Source organism: Tiliqua scincoides, chromosome 13 (assembly GCF_035046505.1).
Source record: "Tiliqua scincoides isolate rTilSci1 chromosome 13, rTilSci1.hap2, whole genome shotgun sequence".
In the NCBI taxonomy this organism is placed as follows: Eukaryota; Metazoa; Chordata; class Lepidosauria; order Squamata; family Scincidae; genus Tiliqua; species Tiliqua scincoides.
Window position 1 is genome coordinate 11,910,164 of NC_089833.1, and position 18,991 is coordinate 11,929,154.

General features: G+C 52.0%; 1 protein-coding gene across 3 annotated transcripts in view; it reads left to right on the top strand.

Annotated features, from left to right (window-relative positions):
- KATNIP (katanin interacting protein) overlaps positions 1–18,991 on the top strand; it is a 28,113-nt gene that overhangs the window by 1,866 nt on the left and 7,256 nt on the right. For 2 of the 3 annotated variants that reach the window (XM_066640317.1, XM_066640318.1), the window contains exons 3-18: positions 60–229; positions 563–651; positions 2,631–2,768; positions 3,867–3,989; positions 4,511–4,766; positions 5,941–6,093; positions 7,115–7,323; positions 8,595–8,710; positions 9,532–9,634; positions 10,040–10,252; positions 11,223–11,363; positions 12,590–13,418; positions 15,058–15,792; positions 16,610–16,818; positions 17,251–17,326; positions 18,655–18,832. In XM_066640317.1, the coding sequence (XP_066496414.1) occupies positions 60–229; positions 563–651; positions 2,631–2,768; positions 3,867–3,989; positions 4,511–4,766; positions 5,941–6,093; positions 7,115–7,323; positions 8,595–8,710; positions 9,532–9,634; positions 10,040–10,252; positions 11,223–11,363; positions 12,590–13,418; positions 15,058–15,792; positions 16,610–16,818; positions 17,251–17,326; positions 18,655–18,832 (3,738 nt within the window). The remainder of the gene's footprint in view (positions 1–59; positions 230–562; positions 652–2,630; positions 2,769–3,866; positions 3,990–4,510; positions 4,767–5,940; positions 6,094–7,114; positions 7,324–8,594; positions 8,711–9,531; positions 9,635–10,039; positions 10,253–11,222; positions 11,364–12,589; positions 13,419–15,057; positions 15,793–16,609; positions 16,819–17,250; positions 17,327–18,654; positions 18,833–18,991) is intronic. The other variant, XM_066640319.1, reaches the window with a different exon arrangement.

Consider the following 18,991-nt stretch of genomic DNA (forward strand, 5'->3'; position numbering starts at 1 on the left):
TTGTATTTCTGTAGAGACCTTAACCCCCAATGGACAAATGGTCTCGATTTCTGTTCTAGGTTACTGAAACAGCTGAGAAGAAAAGATCCTATGCAGATCAAACTAGAGCAGCTGGAAGAAGGTTTTATTCTGTATGTGAATGGAGCTAATTCAGAGAGAACTAGCCATCACAAGAAACACAGCTCTCAGAATATTTTCAGAAGTGGCACACGAACAGCAAGAGCAAATTGTGAGTTCAAACTTTCATTTCTAAACACTGTAGTGAAACACTCTTGGATCATTTTGTCTTGGGGGAAGCAGAAGGTGAGTCGTTGGCTAATTTCCAATGGGTCCCTTTGCACCTACTGACATTGGGATTCCTTCAGAGAGTTCTGGACAAAATAGATCTTGATCTGACCCAGAAAAGCTCTTGATGATCCCACAACTTTCTTAAGCAAGAGAGTTTACTCAGAGTTGTTTAACGCAGTAAACATGTGCCAACTAGAGATACTGAGTGTATTGTCTTGCTTTTTAAATGTGAAATGCATCCTGTGAGTCTGACAGTCTCCAATTTTCTTTTCAGATCCTGGACCCCCATTAAAAGAAGGAGACAGACAGGAGAGAATATCACAGAGCGCCCCAAGTAAAATCCAGCGTAGAGAATGGCTCCAGGTACGGCAGCCCAGACAAGGAGGAAGTGTATGTTTTAATTCCTGTGACCCTAGTGTCAGTCTTTGCCAACAAGTTCCCTAGGGAGCAGGACTGGGAAACAAGCCAGGCACAGGGGCAGCTATTGCCTAGAAGTGGATGGCATCAGCCAGGCTCTGTGTCAGGCAGCTCTGTGGGGCCTGTTGGAGTTTGGAGAGAGTAACTCCCCTCCAATGCCTTCTTTCATGCTACTGAGAGGGAGGGATTCCTCTCTGCAGATGTTCTCCCTGTTGCTACTGGCCTTCTGGACCCAGGAAGGACAACCCCCTCTCATCTTCTGGGCTTATTGCCCTTGTCCCTTTCAGTTGCCCCTTTTCTGAGCACACAGTAGTCACATCCTGTGTTCTCCTTATGACTGTAATACTGCTTTGTCAATCTGAACAAAGGGTGAGTCTCCGTGTTTGAGTAGTTTAGATATAAGTGTCGACATACGAAAGGACAGTGAATAAGGACAACAGACGAAGCTGACAAAGTGACTCACAGTCCATTTGTGCTCAATCACTAGATCCCAGAGCTGGATGGTCTTTGTATCTCAGCTTTGCTCCAAGGTAGCATCTCTGGATGTTACCACATTGTATCTTCCAGCACCGGAAGTAGCTTAAACTGGAAGAAGGTGCCTGGCTCAAGGTCACAGCTGCTTCATGACTGAGTGAAGACCTGGACAAAGCTTCAAGCCTGATGCTGTTTGCACATTAGCTCCATGTTGTGTGCAAAGCATGCTTGTCTATTGGTTTTTTACTATTTTGGGAATTCAGTTTGTTAACATAGAACTAATAAGATCCCACGGGATAGAAAGTGGCACTTAACAGAGACAGGAAAGTTAGAAGATAAAAACAGCGGAAATGGTTGCTGTTGGAATGAATTGTTGAGGTGATCCTAGACTTACAGGTGTGGGGAAAACGCAAGATTTTTGGTCGAGATCAGACAAAAAAATGGTGGGTGGATTTGCTTGCAGTTGCCCAGGTGACGGCTGTAGCCTGTTCCTTTGGTTCTGAAAATGATTCATTCCCAAATGTAAACAAGGCACATGATGATTCTCTTTGGGCAACTATTCTGAAAGAGATCCAGGATTTAAGGTTATAGCTTGCAGAACGTTGAATTGCCTTTGCAGGTGTCTTGAATGCCTGCTAAAATTTTCTCTCTGGGCCTCACTTCCCATCACTGCTACTGAGGGCAGATCTTTGCTCCATAAGCTGTGGTCTTATTTAATTGTTTGACCTTTCTGGTAAACAGTCATCAGGCAGATTAATTTTACTCCATTCTCCATCCTGGACCTTTGGCCACTACATCTCCTCTTGGGTCATATACCAGCAACGGAAAGAAGGAACCTCAGGTTTGGATTTTAAGAGTACCTGCAGTGGTAAAACTCCTTTAGGGTTGGAAATCATTGCTGACCCTGAAGGCCAAGATACAGCTGGAAGAAATGATAGAGCCAGATGTCAAAGAGTGTGTTGTACTTAACAGGTGAGGCTCAGCTGGAACATAAAATGAGGCCCTGACCTCTGTGGACTGCTAGACCACTATTTGGACCCAGTCAGTTGCCATCCTGCATAGTATGGAGGAAGCTGCCTTGTGCTGAGTTGGGCTCTTGTTCTAGACAGGGATTTTTCTGCTGTGTATAAGGGGTATATGAAACGGAACTAAATTTTGAATTTAGACTTGGGGCCCCATCCCCAAGATCTCTCATTATGTTTACGCGAGTATTCCGAAATATGGAAAAATCCAATATCTAAAATGTTTCTGGTCCCAAGTACTTTGGATAAGGGATACCCAACTTGTATTTTACTTTTTTCTTCAATAGGAGACAAATTTCTGGGGTAGAGTGGGGAATAGGATTGTGGTGAAATGTGAGGGGTTGGTTGATCACCTTGCTTAGGACAGTGGAGAGACTCTTTTAATAAACTCCAAGCAAAAGAGAGTCTTCCTTTTCCTCATTTTCACAGAAAGCCGTACAGATCAAAACGGAAAGCGGCTCCAGGCTGTACGTTGCTCCTCCGTCTGAGTACTCTGATGATTTTGAATCTTACGACAGTCTGAGCTCGGAATCCAGCAATGATGAGCAGGGGGGCCCTTCTTCCCAGGTACCTGTTTTTCTTGCCTTGGAAATGAGCCTTCTTTCTGAAAGCAAGATCCCCATGCCAAGGGCAGCAGGATCTTGTTTCTCAAATCTTGAAGGAGGCAGTTGAGGCAATTTCTTGTGTATCCTTCAATCCTGACCTTCCCCTGTCTGACCAGGCATTGGATAGAGGATGTTGGGGGGGGGGGAGGTGTCACCAGGACAGTCTCTGAACCTGGTGTGAGTCCTGGGCAAGCATGGATTCCCTCCTTCCCAAGAAAGCTGGTGGTTCTGTCACCCAGCACTACTTGCTCGCACAATGGTATGCACTTCCAGCCACCACTCCTAGAAAGTTCAGGGCTCAGAGCTACAGTGTCTGCCAATCTGTTTCTGAGCATAGTTCATGGTACTGATCCATGGCTTGGAAGCCTCGACAGGCTTGGGACCCAGGCACCAGAAGAATAACCTTCCCTTGTGAGAACCTGTCCAATTGTGGGGGCATCATTGGAGACTCTTCTCCAAACCTCCTTCCCCACCACAGTAAAGCGGGTTGTGACTGGAGGTGGAGGGCAGCCTTCTCAGTGATGCCAACTCTGATGTCTTTCCAGTGCCAGGCAAAGGCCCTTTTTATTTCTATAGCACATTTTGGGGGCAACTTTCAATGAATGCATTTCACAAGTCTGCTGGCTTTACTGCTCTGCCAATTGGTCTGACTGATTCAGTATTGAGATTCATTGTGTTTGATCTAGTTTTCATGGACCTGGAAACTTTGGGCCCTTTGCAGAGGTGAAAATAGCTGTTCCACTGCTGTGCTTTCTGACCTTTGCTCTCATACCAAGTTTATACCAAGCATTGCCCTTCATCACTTCTCCTTCTTTTCCTCTGACTAACACGCACAAGAGTTTGCGTATTCAGTTCAATATATTTTTGTTCCCTGACAAGAACTGAATTTGATAGTTTCAGACACCAGAATGATATGGGGCATTTATCTACCCCAGTAGTCCTTTCAGAAAGGACACCTGGTGGACTGCTATGGCACCCCTGATTTTCTGACCATTTGTTTTGTCCTTTAAAGGGATGTATCTGAGTGGATTTGCAGCGAACTCTGTCTCTTTGTTTCTAGAGCCTCAAATCTCCTGAAAGCACAGCCCCCAGAGACTTCATACACTCTGATCCAGAGGCAGAACTGAGCATGTGCAATGATGCCAAAAAGGAAAGGTTGTTTCTTAGCATGGATGATGTAAAGGTACAGAGCAGCCTTCTATTGGGCATTGATAATGGCCAACAGATGGGCAGCATCTCCAGGTCTTCCAAACTATTGAAAACCCTTCCCTGGCACAAATGGAGCTTACCATTCCACAGAGGAGCCTCTTGTATGTGCCTCCAATCTCCCCTAAACTTCATGCTGGGCAGCCATGTCTGCCCAGAAATCTCAGTGCAAAGCCTATATAGACTTTACATATTTTAATTTTGATTTTGTTTTAAATTGAGTGTTTTTTAAGGGATACAATATTTTTTTTAGTAAAGAAGTTCTGCTTAAAATAACATGATTTTAAATTCAGCACTTGTTTTTACTTTGTTTTTATCCTTTGACTGGTGGGGTCATGCTGGATGTAAGGTGATTTACAGCGTAATCCTGTGCAGATCTATTCAGAAGTAAGCCCCATTGAGCTCAGTGGGACTTACTTCCAGGTAAGTGTGCATAGGATTGCAGACTTAATGTGGATTTTGGGAAAAGCCAATTGCCCTCTTTGCCATTTGTTCCAGGAACTGCGGCGGAGCTTGGAATTCAATGCGAGTCAGTTAAGGATGACAAGAGAGATCTCTGTTGGGGAAGATTCCAGTGACTCTGTAGAGGAAGATGTGCCTGCTGAGCCTTCTGCAATGGAAGAGCCAGGTGCACTTTCCAGAGAGGGCACTGAGCCGCTCCTCAAGAATGTAGCCCCCTCTCCAGCGGCTGGAAGATGCTGCAACCTGCCTTCCAGGCCTCTTGTGCTGCTAGAATTCAAGCCAAGCTGCCAGAGTAAGTCTAGCTGTGTCCGAACTTGCTAGGAGCACTGCAGATTCTTTAGAAAGGATGTCAGAATCCCCAGCTGAGTCGCCCCCACTGTTGCCTGTGAGGGAGGAGAGAGCAAAGGTGTGGGTGGCAGAGTGCAGACTTCTCAAGAGTCTTTTCTGCCACTTCCTTAACTCTTCGCCTGTCAAGTTTGTCTTCCCGCATATCCTGTTGACAGTAGGAAGGAGAAACACTGTAATTGATTGAGCGACAGGTGACCCATTGTGTCACAGTCTAGCAGTAGCCTGCCCTGTGCACAGGAGGGAAGGCCAGCCACACCAGACTGCATAGCCCCCTTCTGGCCTCAGGTCTCCTGCAATCGTCTCTGCTGCCACCAAGTGGAAGTTCTTTCTCAGGCTGCCTCCAGCAAGTCAGCCGTAAACCTTGAGAAATTGTTCCTTAACAATTCAGCCACTTTACCTGTCCTGAACAGAGTGGGAGTAGCTACTATGAGTGGGGAGGGAAGACCAACAAATCCCCTCAGGAACCAAGGGAGATGGAACCTTTTTCAGAATCCTGTTGTTCAGTAAGCAGAAACATCCAAGAAGAAAGCCTTTTCAATCCAGCTGCTTCTCTGTCTGGATTTCCCCTTTTCCAAACAGTAGCAGCCCTCTCTGCCTCTTGCTTTTCAGGCTAACTGATGGTCTGGTGTTGGCTCACTTAACTAGAAAACAAGGACTCTTCCTACCAGATTTTACGTAGTCAGATGGCCAGTTCTGAGTTTTCATTTCCACAAAATAGTAGCATTACATTTGTGTTTCTTTAAATCCTCCCCCCCCCTCCACTTTTCCAACTGATAGTTTGGGTTTCTTTTTCTTGGTTGACCCATTAACCTTCCCACCTAGATCTGAACTGAAACCTACAAGAACGTGTTCTTCTTCAGGCAATCATTTGACAACGCCACACAAATACAGAATGGAGGAAAGGGCTACGTTCCTTCACAACTCACTTTTGAGAGCTGGGTTGTGAGAATGGGAAATACTGGGGCCTCTCTAATGCTGCAGGCGAAACTTGGGTGCCCGGAAGGACACCCCTGGCTTCAGCTGTCTCTGTCTTTGCCTCCTCCAGGCATCCACGTGGTCATCTTGTTGTCCTTCCTCAATTCAGCTGATTGTGGCGTCTCTTGTTTGTTTTGTCACAGACATGAAAAAGGAGCGGGTTCTCTCTGCAAAAAGGAAGGGCACTGCTGAGCCCTACGTCCCCACCCAGCCAGTTGCAGTTATGAAAAGCCCGGTGGCTCGTTCCCTGTCTGCTGGATCCCTATGCCAGGAGGAAGACGCAAGAGTACCATCCAGTAAGGATGCCCTTTCTTCTCCCATCCGTAGTGGGAAAGCAGCAGCTGTACTGGTGAGGAGGGAAGCGGCAGAGGCCTTTCCAGTTTCCTTCCCAGGGCAGTGACAGCCTCTTGGGATCTCATTAATAATGCAGAGGGAGAGGGGTTGTGACTTGCCAGTCCCTGCTGGGGCATCTCTTGACGCAGTTCTTGCTGACCACCTCACGAGGTGCAGCTGTGCTGCTCTCAAGAGCCTCTGCACGTCTTGGGCACTTGCTCGGAAAGCTCCCTTCTTGCTGTGACCCACACTGGGGCTATCCCAACTCTGCCTGGGCCTGTTGATGCTACTTCTGCCTTCCTGTCTTTCCTCTCCAACTTTTTGGTATTCAGGTGTGATTTAGCACCCGCTTTTGTCTAAGGAAGGCACCTTGGCTTTGCCTGCCTCTCTGGCTTGGAATGCCTTGGAGGGAGTGCTCTGTTCTTCCTTTCTCTTACCTAGATCTGTGATCTGACTTGGTCTGTTGAATCAGTGCAGCCTGAGCCTTCTTCCTCCTGCCTCTCAGTTGGTCTGCTACCACGGTCCCAGAGCCATCTCCTCCTGCATGCTTTCTTGGTGCCTTATTTGGCAGTTTTTCCTTCCCCTTTGTGGACTTTTACCTACTTCTTCCTTCTCCTCCTCTGCTGCTTGGCCCTTCCTCACTATTCTGTATAGGATCAGGTCATTGTCCCCCAGCAGATTCTCCCTAGGGGTGGGGTGGCTGATGTCAGTTGTCCCTGCTTTCTGAGGGAAGGAAGTGGTGTGGGCTCACCAACCCACTCTGGAGAGTCTGTTAGCTCACAGCAGGAACTGGACTGGGCTTCCTGATACCCATGGAGCATTTGGGGCACAGGATCCTAGTGCTTCTCTTCTGCATCACATATCATGTCCTGCAGTTCTAGAGGCTTTCCAGTTTTGGCATGGCAGTGTCTGGTATAGAACTGGCAGTCTTTTGTGTACTTAGAAAGTGGTCCAAAGGCACCTTCTGCTTCTTTTGAATGTCAGGGCCAATGAGCCGGTCAGAGAGGCCCCTCTCAGCAACTCGAAAGACTGTGTGTGAGAAGAAGGACCCTGAACACTCGGCCTCTGTTGTCCTGAGAGCCATTCAAGCTGAGAATGAGACCCTGCAGAAGGAGATGCTTTGCAGGCGCCGGGAGGCTTCTGCTGCCAGCAGCTCCCAGAGCTCTGGGCTGGAGCAAGCAGCCTCTGCAGAGGTCAGTAACAGAACTCTTCCCATCAAGCAGAGCAATAACCAGGTGACTCCTCTTCTATCTGCCTATGGCAAGCTCTGTCAGACTGGCCACCAGTGCTGTGGTGGGGCCCATGAGCCCTCCCTTCTTCCAGTGTCCCCCCCATGAGTTTGTACTAGTGTGCAATCATGGAAATGTAGTTAGCTCTCCTAACCTGATATTGTCTTGATGAGAGCAGCTTAGTCTTTGCTAGATGGAGCAAACTATCCTTGGGAAGAAGCTTTGAGGAAAGTGAACAGATTCCTGGGGACAGAGACTGTAAACTAAAAGTTTCAGCCAGCTTAATCAGATGCCTGGGGTGGAGGGGGGAGCGCGAGTCAGTGAGAATAGGATAGAAGAAAGCACTGTGTAAGTATCTCACAGGGTTGGTGCAGTGGTGATCCTGCCTCTGGCTGAGCTGGCTGTAGAGCTGCAGATTCTGTGAAATGGAAGACGGCCTGGAGCTGGGAAGCAGAGTGACCAGTTGCTGCTTCTTCCTTGGCTCTGGCTGGTGTGCCAGGAGGCCTCCGGAGCAACCTTTGTGGGCTGTTGCCAGCTCTGTGAGAGAGGCTGGTCTACCACCTTTCATCGTCAAACCAGAGGCCTGAGAGACCCAAGAGGCTGTTCAGAAGCTGTGCTTTCCAATCACTAGTCTCAAAGGGGGCAGCACATGTGCTGTAGCTTCTTCTCACAAGACATCTTCTCTGGGTTCCTAGCAGGAGATGAAAGTGAGGCAGGTTTTCTAAAGGCTGCCTCTTACTCTGCCTGTGTTGTTCTTCTTCACTTAGACATTTGCTCCCATGCTTAGACTAGCACAAGTGTAAATTCTGCAGAAAGCCCTCAATGTGACCAGCTTGGCTTGAATCCTGCCTGCTGGATGGTGCTGGGGTCTCTTGGTTACGGGAGAAGACACCAGTTCTCCAGTGGCTGTGGGAAGGTGCCCTGGGTGGGGGGCAGGGCCCTCACTGGTGTCCCAGCAGGTGCTTCTGCCATCCTCTGGGAAAGGGGCTCTTGTCCCCCAGGGAGAACCTACTAGGGAGAAGCCACTTGTGGTTCATTGCCAGGGCACGGTCACGCCAGTTCTCAAGCACTCTGTCAAGGTGTGGACTGGTTCCTGTTGTGCCTGGCAAAGAGGCAATCAGGGTGTGCTCTTGGGTTCTTTCCTGCCTAAGCAGAGTGTGGCCCCAGCTCCCAGGCCTGAGAGAGGCCATCAGGGGCTGGAGGGTGAGACTAGGGTTTTGCCTTCTCTTGCACAGCTGCTTCCGTTATCGCCACCATCTGCTTCTGCACCAGTGGAGCCTCCCAAGAAGTGGCAGGAGGGAAACGGCGTGGTTGCCACAGCCATGGAAAAGATCGGCCTTCTGGGAAGCAGGTGCCTCCATTCTGTCCTTGCTTGGCCAAGGGACAGCTTTGAGTCTGCGTGGTATTGTCTCTGCATAGAAGCTCACCCCTCCCAGTGGACCCCTTCTCCCCCCCTCTTTGTGCCACTCAGTGCATGTGTGCATGGATACTCCGAGTGAGAGGGTGTCGTGGAGGTGTTCTGGAGGGTGGTCTATCAGGCAGGAGAAAGGGAGGAGGCATTGGAGGGAGGTGGACTCTTGAAAGTCTGCAGGATGGTGGAGCAGAAGTGAGGGCAGAGGGGGGAATTCTGTTCAGGGGATCAAACCTTGTGGCTGCTTGTGGGCCGCTGTGGGGAAGCAGGATGCTGAACTGGGCAGGCTCCCTTGTCTGGTGTTCTTATGGCCACAGGCTTGCGGGGGCAAGTGATGCTGTTGGAGGAAGGAGACCATTGCCTTCAGCTGGGAATGACAGTACTTGGGCCAGTGGGAGGCCATGACATTTGCCCACTGTAGATGGAGCCTCCCGAAGGTCCTCCAGAGGGAGAGGGGCCTGTGACCACAGCTTGACTTGCTCATTCTCCAGAGTGCTGGGTGTTCCCTGTGGGGCCACAGTCACATCAGCAGAACCCTGCTAGTTCTGAGCATGGCCTAAAGAGTCCATCTATTCAGTGGTTGGGGTGGGCGTTTGTGTCCAAGTGCTGAGGCTACTGGAGCTCCTCCTAGCTCTGCCACTCTCCCCATGCCCTAGGCCTCGCATCCAGTTAACAGTCTCGTCTCATCTCCCATTCAGGGACTGTGTTGCACACCTTCTGGGGTGCCTGTGGTCTCTTCAGCAAGTGCCTTCCTATTCCAGGCAGCAGAAGAAGCTCTTGAAAGTGTTGCAGGAGATTGAGAGCCAGTCTGCCAACCGGAGTCCTGGTGCTCCAGGTCCTGAACAGCCAGAGCCTCAAGTTGTGGTAGGAAACCAGGCTTTAAGGGGCCTTGCAAATCCCAGCATGGTGTTCTGGTCCTCATCAAGCACAGTGAAAGTTGGAGTGGTGGAGGATGTGAGAGGCGGGAGGTTTGGGGCGGCCTGGGGGGGGTGGCTCGCCTGGGCCAGGGCTGGACAGCTGCTGGACCAGCCCTGTGTGTTAACCCAGGGACACTCACCTTGCATTGGCCATCCTGTGGGGTGGAGGTTGCTGGCTGAAAGACCAGCTCCTTGTGCTGGGAGGCTCAGCTTGCACCTTTGCACTGGGGTGTGTGTGTGGAAGCGGGGGGGGGGGCCACAGAATGCTGCTTTCACCCATACACTATCTCCTCTGAAGGCCCGAGTGGTGTGCCTGCGCTGCTCAGGGCCAAGGCCTTCATGTTTCTGAAAGGGCCAGCCAGAGTCACAGAGAGAAGTCCGAGATGCCATTTACATCACCCTGGAGATCCTGTCCAACTGGGGCCATGCGATGAGGGTGGGCCTGACAGAGGTGGAGTTCTTTGATCTGCAACACAGGAAAGTGTTTGTGTCTCCTCATGATGTGGACATCAGGCATGCCGACTCACCGGGGGACCTGTGCTGCTTAGTCAACAGGAACCTGCACGTAAGGCTCTCTGCACCCTAGAGCAATCTGTGCTGCATCTGTGTTGCAGACCAAAAAGTGCTTGCTCGGATGGGGTTCTAAATGCTGGGGGCACCCAAGTGGCTGCCAGTGGGGCCACTTTCCTAAGCCTGGATTGGGATGCCACCTATGTTGCATGAAATCACTCTGCCCTGCTGGCCGAGTCGTCTTGTGGTAATGATGCAGCTGGTGGAGATGGCCGAGGAGGTTAGTCGGCTGGAGTGTGGGGAGCCTGCTGGCCCAGATCTCAAAGAGTGACCTGTCTGGCCTGGCATCCTGCCTCTCCCCCCAGTGGACACCCAGCTTGTCACAAGCAAGACATTGCCCTCTTCGGCAAGGGCCCCCAAGCAGCTGGGCATCTGAGGCAGACTTCCTGACCCCAGTGACTCCACATGGCCATCACCACTCATCGCCATTGGCAGGGGATCCACTGCACTCTCCGCGTGCACACACACAAACACACACACACACACCCGCACACAGCAGAGGAACTCTCAGGCTGGTAGACCAAGCACAGGACTGGAAAGCTGGCATTTGTCTGGGGTGGCTCTACAGGGAAGAGTAACAGGCCACTGAAAGACAGGGGGTGTGGGAGGGGAAAGGTTTGGAAATTTTAAAACTCTTTTGGCACATTGAGAAGTTCTGGCCAGGTGGACTTCCAGGTCTCCTCCAGCCTCTCTTGAAGAGTCTCTGTGGTCAGCGGCAGGCCAGCGTCAAGATCCTGGCAGGTCTGGAAAGCTGATTAATCTGACATGAGTGAGTCACCTTGTGTCACCCTGTGGTGACTTTTCAAGGCAGCCACAATGAGGCTGCTGCTTTCTTCTCCACTAAGGCAGGGCTGGGCTCTCCAGGGCAGGTAGGAGCGCGGCGGGGGGGAGGGGGTGCTGCCAGCAGCCCTCCAGGCAAAGGGAAGGAGCACTTTGCTGAGAGCACCCGCTTCCTTGAATTGCAGGTCAGCAAAGACCGTCTCTGCTGGACATGCTCCTTCCAGCCTCCGGTGCAGCTGTACTTCGTGGTCCGGAACCCCAGTCTGTCAGATGACTTCGGCCTCTCCCGGATCAGAATCTGGAATTACAGCACACCTGAGCTTGGGGTAAGCAACTGCCTATCTCTAAGGCAACCTGTGCGCCTTGCCTTTCTTCCTTGTGTTGTGAAGTAACTTGGAGGAGGGGCTTGTGTAGTGGGGGGAAGCCTGCTGGCAGTGGCATTCACTTCCTTGCTATTGCTCATGTTCCATGCCACAGAAGTACCTTGACCTTGGCTTTGAAAGCTGACCAGGGTTGTCCTTGAGATGTTGTGAGGCCTTCTGTGTTTCCAGGGGCAGGATGAGGTGGAGTCCTGTCCAGTTTTGCCTTTGCTTCTCAACCTGATGGGAGGGAGGGAGCCACTCTCTCAGCCTGTCCTGCACTGGAGGGCATGTCTCGGCCTGTGGCAGCTGCTGCTGGCTGCTGGAAGCTGGAGATCGTGCTGGAAATCCAGCTGGGCGCCTTCCTCCGGCACATGCGGAAATAGCTTTTTTCTAAGCCGACGTGCACAACGGGGCTCTCAAATGTGTTGTGCGACATAAGCCACTTCCCACAGCAGATGGCAACCCATTTGTGGTTCTGAAATTCTCTGCGAAAGTTGCTCCAGAGAGTCTGCTGGCTCCAGGTACTCAGTCAAAGAGGATTTTCTGTTCTGGATTATAGATAAGCTGAGCATTATCCTTTCTGACTGGTTCTCATCAGTGCTCTTGCAGAGGTGCTCTTATGGCAGCACAAATGCATGGAAAATGTGAAAGTCTCCTGGGAAACCCAGGAGAAACAGCCCTCTGAGCTCTTAAAACAGGCTGCCACCAGGGGTTTTTCCTTGGAAAATGGAAGCACAGAATGGTGGTTTCTTTATATGGCCTCGTGATTTGTTTGGATTGGTTTGATCCAGCGAACTGGCCCTGTATTCCAGGCTGTGATGGGAAGAGAGATTGTTCAAAGACAAATGGAGTTGGGGCCCAGGGTGGTGGTGGTCTGCATCTCAAGAGGTGAGGGAAAGGCTCTGCAACGCAGAAGATTTGGTTGGCAAAGTCTCCCAAGAAACTGTCCCAGAACCACAGTGTCCCCTAGGGACAAGAGTTCAGTTCCTCAGCAGCCAGAGATCTTTACAGGAGACTATGTTTGTGTGGGTGCCAAAATGTTTAGCACACTGCCAGCATTCTGAGGCTTGGGTGTCTCTCTTCACACATCGCAATCTAGACTTCCTAAAAAGGATTGAAAGAAATGTTGTTCTAGGCAGCCAGACTAGGCTGATCCTTCGCTCCCACTTTATTTCTCTGTGTCCCTTCAGGATCTTGACATAGGAGCAAGAAACATCCTTCTTTATGTCGATGGGAACCTAATCTTCGCGGGTGACCTGCCAGAAGGCTGTGGATGTACCGGTGCTGATGGCAGCCCCTGTGCCACGTTTGACGTCCCAGCGAGCAGCTCCCTTCCTCCAAAGGAAGGGGCAGGACAGGATTGGGACCCTGTGGACCAGAGCTGGGAGCTGGGCACGTTGCCGTTAAATCCCAAACCTCTCTCGGAAGACGGTTGCCCTGGGGAAACCGTGGACTCCACTAGCTGTGCTAACTTGGAAGCAGATTTCCCAGCAGCATCAGGCTCAATTTCCACAGGAACCTTTAACCTCACCTGCTCCCCAGAAACTGCAGAGCTTGTCCAGTCTGAGGATGAATGCTCTCTGAGGGAGCAAATGGAAAAACTCTCCAGAAGAAAAGGGTCACCCAGGGTGACGTCCCCCTTGATCCTGTCCCCATCCTGTACAAGGGAAAAGAGCAGGGCCGGCTCCACTAAGCACAAGCCACTCCCATGGCTTGGACTGGAGCTCCCCGTAGACCTCCCGGACCAACCGCCCTCCGAGAGCACCAGGAGGGACTGTCTCAGCGCAACCAGAGGGAGCCTGCAGCTCAATCCGGCGGAAATGGAGAGAACCAGCTGTGGGGTTGTGGATGAAGGTGTAAAACCAGCCACCGGAGCCAGGAAGGAGCGTGCTGCTGGCTTGGACTTCCTGACCCCCCTGTGTCACAAGTACAGCTGCACCCCAGAGCCCCTTCTGCCTGGGAGAGGAAAGGAAGAGTTCAGCAAGGCACCCTGCAGAACAGAAGCCCTGCCTGACAAAGGTGCTTTTATTTCAGGCACTCGCCTTACCCTTCTTCCAGGGATGTCAGGGCAGCTCCCGTGATTTTTCCCCTACCGCTTCCCCTTGGGTCCAGCCCCACAACAAGCCTGTGAGGTGGCTTAGGCTGAAAGAGTATGGCTGCCTAGGGAGCTCTCATGAGCACCCTATAGGACTTCACCCACATGCCTCTCTCCTCTGTGTACACCAATCTGGTGCAATGCCCAGTGCTGTTTTTCCTCCATGCCATCTTCCGCTGCAAGGAACATTTGGACTGTGGGGCTGCCCTCCTGTGGCTGTTTGGCACCACACAGGGATGCTGGCTTTGGCAAGTCATCTGGCTCCAAGACATGTACTGTCCGTATTTACTCTGTCTTTCGGAAGCTAAGCAGGGTCAGGCCTGGTTAGTACTTGGATGGGAGACCGCCGGGGAATACTGGGTGCTGTAGGCTTATACCACAGTCTTTCGAGACTGAAGGTTGCCAACCAACCATTTACTCTGTGGTGGGGCAGAATGTGCTTGCGAGAGAGATTGGCCACCCTTGCATACCTGCAGGGGCCAGCTGGTCTCTACCCTTTTTGAAGGCGGGTTCTGTCTCTGACCTGGCTGCAGCAAAAGGAAAGTTTCCAGCGAGGTAGCTCCTCGCTCACTCTGAGCTGATGCCCTCTTGCTAGAGCATTAGAAGGCTGCAAAGGGATCCTGGACCCCAAGCAGTGAGTGTCTTTGCTGCAGATTCCTTCACAGGACCAAGTGGATTTGCCCAGAGCCAGGCACCCAACCCCAGGAGTCCCAGCTTGTGAGATGGGCTCTCTCTTCACAGCAGCCTCCCACTGCTGTGTTAGAAAAGTTCAGGAAAAGTGTGGGTGGGGGGAGGGCTACATGCAGAGCCCTACATAGCAGGGGCATTTCTTTGCAGAGAGCGCCAGCCCGTGACGCATGTCAGTCAGAACACTGTTCTTTCAGGCATGTCTTTTATCCTTTATAAATCCCTTAATGAGATTCTCCTTTCCTGCAAGGAGGAATTGAGACCCGCAGTTTCTGGGCACGTTCATCCTCTTAAGGGAGGGGACATGATCATGCAGGGCCACACTGCCATGCCCGTCCAGTCTGTGCCAGGGACTCAGCAAGCTGCTGGGATTGTTTCGTTGCAAGGTGCACAAGCAAAGCAGCTGGCCGACCCTGTCGCCACTGGCAGAAAACATGTTTTGGTTTGAGAAGAGTCACTTCCTAGGCCCAGCAGTCCCCTGACAATGAAACTTCCTGGCATTATGCAAATGGTATCCCCCCCCTTCCCAATTTCCCATCATGAGCAGGCTTGGAGAGTGTTATTCCCTTTTTCCACAAGATTTCCAGACTGTTCTGAGAGTCTCTGTCAGAGGAATTCAGTGACCCAGAGCCAGAGTTGGTTTGCCCCCAACTTCGGGCCATCCCAAGAGAAGAGAGAGGTCTTTGGGTAGAGGTAACTTCTAAAAACGTTGGCAGGTTTTCAGGGCCACTACAGGCCTACGCTCTGACCCCTTCCTTCATGGGGTTCCTGGCAGAGTCCCTGAGCTGAGCAGGTGGCCTTTGCCAGCTGCTACACTGAGGCTGCTGAGGGTGCAAATGTCTGCCTGTGAAAGCACCTGTCTGGTTTCCCTTCCAGATGAGATGCCCCCAGGCAAGGATGTGAGGCCCTCCCGGGCAAAGTGGGGCAGTTCTCAGGAGCACACCCTGCAGGAGTCCTGGGATTCTCTCCTGAAGTTCAACCATTCGCACCGAGGCCGGATCTCCAACATGGACTTCCAAGGCGACATCTTTGACGAGTTTCTCCATCAGCAGAGAATCAGCCGGCAAGGAGATCCACAGCTAAGAGCAAGAGAGGGCGTGCAGGTGCCTCCCAAGCGCCAGGAAGTCCAGACCAGCCTGGACATGGAGGATGGGAGTGATTTCAAGATTCCTGTCTTGCCTTCCGGGCAGCGCCTGAGGATAGACATCTGGTCGACCTGGGGAGACAGACACTATGTGGGTCTGAACGGGATTGAAATTTTCAGCTCCAAGGGAGAACCTGTTCCGGTGGCCAGAATCCGTGCCAACCCACCAGATATCAATGTCTTGCCTGCCTACGGCAAAGACCCCCGAGTAGTGACCAACTTGCTGGATGGGGTGAACAGGACGCAGGATGACATGCACCTCTGGCTGGCCCCCTTCACCCCTGGGAAGTCCCACTGCATCCTTCTGGACTTTGTGCAGCCCTGCGAGGTAGCCATGATCCGGGTCTGGAACTACAACAAATCACGCATCCACTCCTTTCGGGGTGTGAAGGACATCTCCATGCTGCTGGACGAGCAGTGCATATTCAGAGGGGAGATTGCCAAGGCGTCGGGGACACTCACTGGAGGTGTGGCAGGGCTCCTTCCCTGGCCTGTTCTTTCCCGCCTTCAGTTTCTGCTCTGCTTGCCCAGGAGGGCCTTAGCTGTGGAATGCTGAGGCAGCTTGAAGTTCTGTGCTCTCTCTCCCCCCCCCCCATGCAGAGTGTGGTCTCCAGCCTGACTGGGAATTCCTCTTCTCCCAAAACCCTGGCATAATCTTGAGCAGAGTCTTCTCACTTCTGGAACTTGGGCTGTGTGAGCATGTGTGTGTGTGTGTGAGAGAGAGAGAGAATGTGTGCTTGCTACTATCATGCCTTCAGGAAAGCTGCCCTGGCTAGGAGTTCCCTCACTCTTTCATTCCTATCCCCCCCCTCTCTCTCTGTGTGTGTATGGGTGTGTGTGTGTGTTCTGTGTACAGACTCCTGGGCCTGTCTTTTTTCCTGGTAGCTTCCCTTAATAATGTTATCCAGGATGGCCTTGCCCACAAGCCATCTCTCCCCTCAGAGCCGGCCACACCAGACTGGGACCAAGCGTTGTGTCACTCAAGGTGCACACCTTTGGCAGGTCTTCCCTCTGCTGGCAATGCTCTCTCTCTTGGTCTGACTGTGCCTGCCATTGAGATGTGTCCTGGTACACTCTTTGGTGCTAAATCGGCCCCAGAAAGGAGGCAACAATCTGAAGCTCTCATACTCCAGCAGTGGCTGCTGGGCCCTTGTCCACATGTCTGTGTGATTTCCTTGGTGCTTGCAAAGTACAGGGAGCTGGCAGGGGAGGGGGGCTGAGTGCTTGGACTTGCTGTCCCAAGCACTCGGAGACACGTTGTCACCATCAAGTTGCCCATTTCAGCTCCAGAACAGTTTGGAGACACCATTTTGTTCACAACCGACGATGACATTTTGGAGGCCATTTTCTGTTACGACGAGTCCTACGATGAGGAAGTGGAAAGCGTGGGCAGCCTGAGGTATGAGGAAGAGCTGAAGAGGCCGAGAACAGCAGATGGAGAGGGAGATGAGAGACCCTTCACGCAGGCAGGTTCCCGGATGGAAGATAAACAGGTATGAGAACCAGTTGTGGAACGTCAACAAGGGGTCTCTGCATAAGAATAAGAGGTGTGTCCGTTGCTGAACCCCATGCCATGGACATAGGTGTTTAAGCAAAGTTCTGGATGATGGTGGTGGGCTCTACTATGAAGGGATGGCAGTGGGGTTTTGGGGGGGGGGCAACAGTCTACATCTTACCATCCATGGCACCTCTGCTCTGTCCTTGAGTTGGCTTCTCATCTCATGCACAAATGACAGCTCTGAGATGACCTGCTCCTCAAAGAGCAGGGGGCTCTTTGGAAAATTTTCCTTCCCTCTCTCCCCCCAGAACACTTTATGCACAAGCCTTTTCCCCCGCCCTGTCCCTCCCCTTCTCAGAGCTCCGGTTCTGGGGGCCTAGGCTTCCTTCCGCTCCCTTGCAAGCAGTGCACTATCTCCCTTTTGCAGAATCACGAGCAGGTGACCATGCCAGATTCCCCCCCTCAGATGGTGACCAGGGAGCCCGGCGTCTACACTGGGAAATGTGAGTGCCCCTTCTTGGGGAGTCTTCTCTCTTCCGCATTCCACGTTGCTTGCAGCAAGCCTCCACAGTGTCTTGCATCTGACGAGGGTGGGAGCCAGTGTGGTTGGAGTGTTGGGTGAAGAGCAGGGAGACCCAGGTTCCTAAGACGGTCCCCACCTGCCACACTGATTTTGTGAGAACAAAACAAGGGTGGGGAGGCCTCTTGTTGAACCATCCTGAGCTCCCTGGAGAGAGGACAGGTAGAAGTTTAATTGAAGGACAAATAAGTGCTTGGGAGGGGGGGGAGATTGATGGCTTAGAACCTCCATGGGTGGGAGGAGCCTGCCACTGACCAGAGTCAGCACTCTGTGGCCTCCCTTGGAGAATCCTAAAGGGTCCTGCCCGGTTACTCTGGGAAGCTGAGCCCCCCAGGAGCCCGCAGTGGGCTCCTCTTCTGTCAGCCACGTGCTCTGCTGCATGATAGCCCCTTCATCTCATTGCCCAGGGAAGGTGCATCAGGGGCAAGGAGGACTGGTGGGGGTGAAGCGGGATTCAGCAGCCTATGCTGGCGGGACCCGCACTGAGATGGGGGAGGCATGCTGCTTCTCAGGAAGGGTCCAAGAGCCTTCTGTGGCCACTGAAGCCTAGAATGAAAGCAGAGCCCTTCTTCTGGGGGTCATTTTTGATGAATCCACATGCATCTGCCTGCAGTCAGTACTCCCAGCTCTGGTAAACCACTGCCCGTGATACCACTGCACCCTTGCTTGATGAAGGGGGGGGGGGCAAGAGTGTCCACCTCCAGAATGACAGAGCACTTCTCAGCTGGCTACATGGAGAGCCAACCCCACCAAGTCTCTGTGGATATCTTTGCAGTTTCCTTCTGGGCAACATCCAGGATGAGGGCGAGGGGTGGTTGTGAAATTCTGAAGTCTTTTGATCACCAAGTTAAATTTGTTGTCGCCCAATACACACCTTGGTGTGCTCTTCAGTGCGAAATGGCCTTGACTTGTAACTTCATGGGCATGTTCTCAGTATTGTGGCAGACATTTCCCCTATTCTGCTGGTGTATCATCCAGCTGCAGCCCTGCCAATGTTTGGGCCATTTTTCCCCACCCTGCCTGCCAGAGGAAGCCTTCACCCTTTGGGATGTGTGTTTGTTTCCCATGATTCTGACAAATGCTTGTGGCTCCAAGGACAGTGGTGCCTCTGTCAGGGACATGAGGGCTTCAGCCTTCCTGCCCCACAGTTCCTCCGCAGCTCCCGCAAGGCAGTCATTCCCTTGTCCTGAGAGAGAAGACAGTCTCCTGCTGTGGTGTGGGGTGCACATTTCACTACCTGCCTCTGTCTAGGTCTCCTGCTGAACTTCACTGCATCCTGGGGAGACGCACATTACCTTGGGCTGACAGGGCTCGAAGTGATCGGAAAGGGGGGTCAGGCAATTCCCATCTCAGTGGATCAGCTCTCCGCCTCCCCTCGGGATCTGAATGAGCTGGCAGAGTACACAGACGATTCCAGAACCTTGGATAAGTGAGTCCCCCAATGGTTCCAACCCACCTTGTTGTCCTGCAGATGATTCAGTCTGAGCAGAACTGGGGACAGGAGTCCTGCAGCGGGGCCTCAGAGGAAACAGCCTTGCCCCGAGTCAGCCCCTCAGTCTGTCCAGCACAGTGTTTTCTGCTGTGACTG